The 8250-nt window shown below is 27.6% G+C and overlaps 1 protein-coding gene across 1 annotated transcript; it reads right to left on the reverse strand.

The window, feature by feature from the left end:
- Positions 1-4005, reverse strand: LOC132306325 (extensin-2-like). Its single transcript, XM_059803672.1, has 2 exons — positions 3582-4005; positions 1-698 (listed from the first exon to the last, which is right to left on the reverse strand). Exon 2 carries the CDS (start codon positions 639-641, stop codon positions 132-134), a length of 510 nt encoding a protein of 169 aa, XP_059659655.1. The 5' UTR covers positions 642-698; positions 3582-4005; the 3' UTR covers positions 1-131.
- Between the last annotated feature and the right edge of the window lie 4245 nt (positions 4006-8250).

Consider the following 8250-nt stretch of genomic DNA (forward strand, 5'->3'; position numbering starts at 1 on the left):
TATAATAAAGAATCAAAATATAATTATATAACTTTCACGGAAACATTTTCAGGAAAAATGAACAGTTAAAAACTCTGTTTCTTTTCCTTTCAACCGAAGTCAAGAGCGAACACATTATCTAGCAGCTCACATCACTGTGCAACCTTGAACATGCCACCCTGATAGTAATGTGGAGGTGGAGGTCCATAAGGCGGTTCTGGTGAGTAATAATAGTCAGGCGGCGGTGGTGCTCGTGGAGGACCATAACTTGGTGGCATGTGCATAGGTGGAGCTCCATAAGGCGGTTCTGGTGAGTAATAATAGTCAAGCGGCGATGGTGCTCGTGGAGGACCACAACTTAGTGGCATGTGCATAGGTGGTGGTGCTGTTGGCGGCCCTGGAGACAGGTACCTAGGCGGTGGCGGCGTCGGCGGTCCTTGCAGCATGTACCTGCTTGGGGGAGCTGGTGGTGGCAGTGAGGGCGGAGCTGGTCCATTTAGAGGGAAGTCATGATGGGAGTGATGGTCCATTCCATAATACATTTGAGGGTCACCATGACCATACATATAATTGTCATCATTGAAATTCAACCATTTGTGGAGACGCGTGATGCGTGACATAGGCTCAATTTGGGCCATATGGTTACCCATGTAGGGCTCCATTTGTCCGCGTGGTGGGCCAGGTGGTGGGCCCGGTGGTGGGCTTGCCTTTTTTTTAGGCTTCACAAAACATAATTAAAATTGCATTAGAATTTTCACAAACACAAAGAAAAAAATTTATATAAAGGAAATAATAATAATAAAGATATAACCAACTTCATTTGTTTTACTCAAAAAATAAAAAAATAAAAAAATCAACAAATATTTGAGAAATAATAAAAAGATTGATAAATAGAAAAGGCTTCAAAATTAAATATAAAAGGTTAACGAAAAGAACTATATTAATGAAATGATGTGAAATCAATAGTTTTGATCTTGAAATTCTGTTAGTATGGTAATATCTTTTGAGAAAAAAAAAAATCTCTAAACAAGTATAATAATCAATAAAAATCTCTAAACAAGAGATCTTAACATATATCAATCTTGCTTGAACTTTAGAAAAATTAAAATAAAGAATAAAAAATTGAAATAAAAGTTGCCATGAAATTGGTAATATGATAAAGGCAGTGATATTACCCAAAAAATAAATAAATAAATAAAATTTGTATATGTTAATGTTAGCAGTGTGTGTGCTGTGTGTTTTTCTCCTTTTTGTGTGTGTGAAGATGATAGAAATACTTCAAAAAATTAAAATTTTCAATAGCCAAACAATTGATTAACATGAATCAATGTATATATGCAGCGTTAGACTAATATTAACACTCAAGTTATGCAAACCTCTCCGTTCACTTTGAACAGAAAATAAAAAATTATCTCTTTGTGAAATCAAATATTTAATGATATATAGAGATCACTGTTGAAGCAACATAGAAGATGATATATATAACATTAATATTATACCTCTTATGATACACACACATATACACACACACACACACACTCATACCTTGCGGGGAAGCAAATCTAAGAAATCCATTGGAGAGAACTTGAAAACACTGATAACTTTGTCTGATGGCAGAGATTGATAAAGAACCTTTTTGTGGCTTTATGTGAAGAAGAGAGTAATTGACCGTGTACATATATTAAACAGTGATTTGAACGTGGAAACAAAAAAGTCCATTATTATTTTGGAAACAAAAACTTCCATTATTATTTTTTTCCTATTTAACTCAAAAATTAAATTAAATTCGAATTTTTTATTTTTCAAAAGAGAATTTTGAACTTACTTTAATAGCACTAAACTTCTTATATTTCATTATATTACAATATTTAAAAAATAATAATAATAATAAAAGAAGAGTATGGGTAAAGTAATTTTCCAAATTATAAAATATTCTTTTAATATATAAGGAAACAATTTATAAAAACAATGTAAAAACTACAAATACTATGAGTTCATTTTTGTTTTGGTAAGTAATACTGTGAGTTCATTAATTGAATTTTAGAAGTATAAGTATTTAGAAATCTCTTATAAAGAATATTCGAGTTGTTAGTAAAAAAGGCTTGGTTGTGAAAAAAAGAAAAAGAAAAAAAGAAGAAGAAAATGTTAGTGAACTATATGCTTTGAATTATTAGATAATGGAGGTTTCTGGCTAATACCAAATACAAGTTTGAAATCTTCTTAGTTTATAGAAGTTAAATATAATATATGTTGACATTTGCACCTATGTGAAATTAAACACAATACTTGTATTTTCTCTAAATTTAACTTAGGTCAAGCGCAAAAGCAAAATCCATTTAGTATTTTAAAATAGTCAATTAATTAATCGGGACTACTCTTTTAGAATTTTTAGCAATTTTAGTCTAAAATCTAAATTGAAAAAAGCTATTGTGCTATATATATTTTAGTTTGAATTTGTGGAATGAGAATTGCATGTGTTGTCTAATTATGCGGTGCTTCTTAAACCATGAGCATTTTTTAGTTTAGAATAGCATTTTTTTAAATTTGTGTTATTTATAGCATTTTTTAAAATTTGTGTTATTTATAGCATTTTTATAGTAATTTGTGTTAGAGTTTATAGAAACTCTTGAATTTGTGGAATGCGAATTGCATCTATTGTCTAATTAAGGGATCATTTCAAGCTACATTAAGTAATTGAAATGAAATACACAATTCACAAGTGTACAATGAACAAGTACACTAAGCAATATCGAAACCACAAGCACCAAATCATAAGTTACAAGTAATCAATGATTAATAACTTGGAATTGAATGCGAAATCACATAATAGAAAGCTTGGACATGAAATCCCGGATTTAATCAAGACGTTACAAGTTATTTCGGGCCATTACAACCCACAAGATACTACCTAAGTGTGCACATTTGGAGAGAACTCGTGTCTCCCACACTAAAAGCCAAGCTTTAGCCGTCACAAAGCCAATGTCCCAAATATTTCCAAAATCAACAAGTTCATAACTCATACTAAACAACAATGCATGAAACCACCTTTCATGCACAAGTAGGGTGAAACCACATAAACCATGTCCTAGGGTTTCATGTTTACAATGGCATTTAAAATGTCAAATCTTTAATGTGCGATTTGCTACACAGAACAATGTCATACAAAATGTCAAATCTTCAATGTGCAATTTGCAAAACATACCATGATATCATATCTCATACAAAATCAATTCCCCATCAAGGTAGGCCACAATTACTAAATCCTTAACAAATTAGTAATAAACTTGCAAGGTAAATACTAACAATATCCCACAAGAATTCATTATCACAACAAGATACTCTCTAGAATTTAGTAATCAACTAAATTGACAATACACCTTATACAATAAATAAATATATATATATATATATATATATATATATATATATATATATATATATATATATATAAGCTACACATGCTTGAATCTTCAAAACCTAAGTCAAGTATGTAGAATAATCATCTAAATGCAATCCTATAACACAACAAGCATGCATACAATATATATAAAACTCCAAATACAATTAAAACATAAAGAAGATAAACATATTACAACCCCTACCTCACTAGAAGATTGTTCCTCTAGAATCCAAGGAAAATGAACTCAATTTGAAAAACTATGAAAAGGTGTTCTAGATAAAAAAAAAGAGAGGAATATTTGATCTTCAAGGAGGAAAACCAAATTCCCAAAGGAAGGAGGTCGAATTCTGAAAAAGGTGGAGAGGGTTTAAGGATTTCCCAAACTGCCTCACTTGAGAATTGCCCCTCTAGAATCCAAGGCAAACAACATCAAACAGAGAAACTGAGAAAAGGTGTTCTAGATATGGAGGAGAGGAAGATTTGGTTTTCAAGGTGGAAGAACAAAATTCTAAGGGAAGGAGGTCGAAATCTGAAAATGGTGGAGAGGGTTCAAGGTGGCTGCAATGGTGGCCTTTGTGAGGAAGATGAAAATCATACCTTTCTCCACTAACTCAAAGGCTTTGTTAGCCAACTACACACACTAACACTACCTCTCTCTCACACACACACATCCACCCTTCACTTGTCACAATCCTAGGGCTCCCCACAAGGTTTAATCTTAAGCCTACACTTGTCACTAATTTAGGCCAACAAGTGTACCAACCAAAAGTTTACAAGTGGGTGAATCTTCACCCTCCACTTGTCACCATCCAAAGCATCCTCACAAGGCTTAATCACAAGTCTACATTTCTCAACATCCCAAATTAATAAGTGTTCCAATCCAAGGCCAACAAGTAGGTGAACCTACACCCAACACTTGTCACTTAAACAAGCTTCCAAGTCTTACCACCAAGAGGATGACAAGTGGCCCCAAGGAAAAGTGACACTTGTCATTAATTCCTACAAATTGCAAAGGGGTCCCTCTTCTAAATATCCTAAAGAATATTTGCACAAAAGTTCCTACGACGAAAAATAATTACATAAAGTAAAGTCCCTAAGACGAAAAATACTATGAGATTATATGCATACAGACCCCCTTGGCATTTTCGAAAGAGTAAAAGGGAAAAATAGGTATTACATCATTACTGTATCTTATATTTATATTTGAGGGGTGTTTTCGCACAATGTTAAAAGAATAAGTGAGTTATTAACTTACTTTTTCAAATAGAGGGTGAAAGTGCTACCCGGAATATACATTAGCTAGGGGTATTTTTTGCATCTGACCTTAATTTTTTTTTAATAATATTGTAACAGGAAATACTAATAAGTATTAGGAAATATTGAAATTCAATAAAAGGAAATTTAATTAGAGAAGGATATATATTATATTAAGAAATTAACTTATTAAAATTCAATAAAAAGAAATCTAATTCGATAAGGAAATATATAGTATTGAACAACTTATTATTTAATTCAATAAAATAAGATATAATTAGAGAATGAAATACTACCACTAATAATATAGTTTAGGAAATACTTAAATTCAATAAATGGAAATCTAATAAGAGAAAGAAATATATAATATTTAAAAACTAAATTATTAAAATTTAATAAAAGAAAATCTAATTAAAGAATGAAATATATAATATTAATAAACTTATTTATTTCTTTCAATAAAAGAAAATCAAATTAGAGGAGAAATACTAATATATATATATATATATATATATATATATATATATATATATATATATATATATATTTGTAGTAGGAAATACTAAAATTCAATAAAAGGAAATCTAATTAGAGAAGAAAATATATAATATATTTTAATAAATACATAACAATAATTTTATATCAAATTATACCAATAAAATCCTAACTAAGAATTCTACATGCAAAATTATTTTTATATTTGATTTTTTATAATTTGTTTTAAAATTTTAAAATATTTTTTATTTCAATAAATATTATATTTTTATAATATTATTTATATATAAAAAATAATAATACAAAACTAATCTTATATATATACATATATACACTATTATTAAAAGTACAAGGGGGTTAGAGAATTTCAAATCATTGATTTATAATTAATTTAATAAGATAATTTATTTAAAATATTAATAAACAAAGTCCAACTAAAATAAAATACTAAAGTACCAATAAGCAAAGTACAACTAAAATAAAATAAAGATACCAATAAGCAAGTCCAACTAAACTAATATAAAAAGAATTTTTAAAAGTGTTTCTATAAACTATAACACAAATTATCTATCAATATAAAAAGAATTTTTAAAAGAATTCCTATAAAACTCTAATACAAATTACCTAATTACAATGAGTTCACCTACATCACACTCTTTTTTTTTTTTTTTTAAAAGGTTCTAACCCCGACCTTCTTTTGGGAGGTAAGAGCCTTGTACCGTTAAACCACAGACATGTTGATACATCGCACTGCAATACTAGTTAGTATATATATTATTATTAAAAAAGTACAAGGGTGTTAAGTGTTTCAAATCATATTTATAAATAACAATAAAATAAGTTATCCAATAGAACAATAATCTTATTATACTCAAATTTGTTCATGGTTTGTCGATTAGCAGAAAGAAAAGCGGAAAGACATTTTTTATTTTTTTTAAAAGGAGAGTTTTGTAAGACCTTCTGTTCTACACATGATAAAAGGTGTTTCAAATCATATTTATAAATAAAAATAAAATAATAAAATAAGTTATCCAATAGAATAATAATCCTATTCTACTCAAAATTGCTCATAGTTTACTCTACACAGGATAAAAATAAAAAAATAAAAAAAGTTATCAAACATAATAATAACCCTATTCTACTAAAAAATGCTCATGGTTTATTCTAATTATGTGGTGCTTCTCAGGGCCACACGGGATTCCTCAGGGTTTACTCTCCTACATGCGTAGGCGATACACATAAATTCAACTTCATTAAAATTTTTTGAGAGTTTAAGTAGAATGCGGCAAGATTCCAAGAATGGTTGATCTGCTAAGTTTATTTTGAATTGTGCAATTTAATTTAGTTTTTACTTTTTAATCTGTGTTTTATGTTTCGTTTTAAATTTGGCTGATTCATTCTTAATTATTTTCGCTCATCTGTCAGGTTTTATTATTATTATTATTATTATTTTTATTTAGTGCTTGGGTTGGACTTGTTTTGTATTGAATTTGTCACAAATTGAATTTTGTGTAATTGATTAATTTAATACATTATTTAATTTCTTGGTGTTTGTTTGTTTGTTTGTTTGTTTTTTTTTTTTTTTTTTTCCAGAAACATCATGAAAGTTTTATTTTTTATTATGTGTTTTATACTTGGTTTAAAATTTGGTTGGGGGGTTCATCCTTAATTTATTTGGGTCGGACTAGATTTTGGATTTGAATTTGAATTTGTTACCTATTGAAATTTTGTTTAATTACATATTGAAATTTTGTTTAATATGTTACGTATTAAATATTTGTTTCACTGATTAAAGCTTTCTAAAAGTTGTTGGTATATAAAAATTGTACGAGTAATTTTTTATTCAACTTATTTTATTATTTTTTTTCAGAAGCATCGTGAAGGTATCAAATTCAGATGGTTTATTCGTAATTTTTTTATTTTAAATTTAGTTTTTTATTCTTAATTTATTTATTTAATCATATATGGGTTTTTCTTATGGGTTTTATGTTTGGTTTTAAATTTGAAATATTTTTTTCCAAATTAAAGAATAAGTATTCTTCTTTATTCTATTGATATTTAATTGTATTAAAGTGCTCTACTAATATCTTCGCAATTTTTTTTATCAACTCTCTTTAACTCTATCAAAGCTCCTACGAATCTTATAGTAATAATTTATCTATCTACTATATGAATTCGTTTACGAAAGAAAAGAAAAATACCTATTATCTTCTCTAATTCTATTTCTACAAAGAAATATTCATCCTAACAGTACTTTCAAAAATACTTGAGGTGCTTTTTCGGTGTTTGAATTTTAATTTTAAAATAATTGTTCATTGTCTAGAGTTGTAGTTGCAATGCTAATCCAATAAATTATTGTCAAACTGTATTAAAAAAAAAAAATTTATTTTCGTTTTACAAGTTAACCACTATATTAACAATATATATATATATATAATTAAAAAATAACTTAATAACTTACCAATTAAAATAAAATAAGTTATTAAGTTATTTTTTAATTATATATATATATATTAAAATATATTTATATATATTTATTTATTCTTATTAAAACAAGTTACCAATTAAAATAAAATAAGTAATAAGTTACCAATTAAAATAAAATAAGTTATTTTTTAATAAAATAATTTACCAATAATAAAACAAGTCCGTCAATTAAAATAAAATAGGTAATTGTTTAATTAAAAATTAATCTTTATCTTATTGAATTTACAAGTTAACCACTGTATTAACAAAAGAAAAAAAAAATCAATTTCGTTTTCCAAGTTAACCACTATATTAATAATAATAAAAAATTATTCTTATTAAAATAATAGATTTGTAGCTTAAAATAAAAAAATATATAAATTAAAATTTTTAAATTTTGCTAACCACTTGCCTTATGGATCACCAAACCGATCTCTCTTGATCATATAAACTTGGGTTAAGGGTACTAAACCCCCTACATCTATGACCCAATTACAATAAGTTCCTTTGAACTAAAAATAATCTCCTGAACTATATTATTATTGCACTGTATAAGACAATCTGTTAACCAACCGTTAACAAAAAAAAAAAAGAAAAAGTAATTAACCTTTTTGCCCTTAAGTTGAACCACATCGTTTCATTTATTTTCCAACTTG

Source organism: Cornus florida, unplaced genomic scaffold (assembly GCF_030987335.1).
Source record: "Cornus florida cultivar Cherokee Brave unplaced genomic scaffold, ASM3098733v1 CherokeeBrave_3.0.0_Hap2_Chr05, whole genome shotgun sequence".
Taxonomy (NCBI): domain Eukaryota; kingdom Viridiplantae; phylum Streptophyta; class Magnoliopsida; order Cornales; family Cornaceae; genus Cornus; species Cornus florida.

What these genes read in the sequence shown, in the direction of transcription:
- LOC132306325 (XM_059803672.1), bottom strand. Translation starts at nt 641, where the DNA reads ATGGAGCCCTACATGGGTAACCATATGGCCCAAATTGAGCCTATGTCA.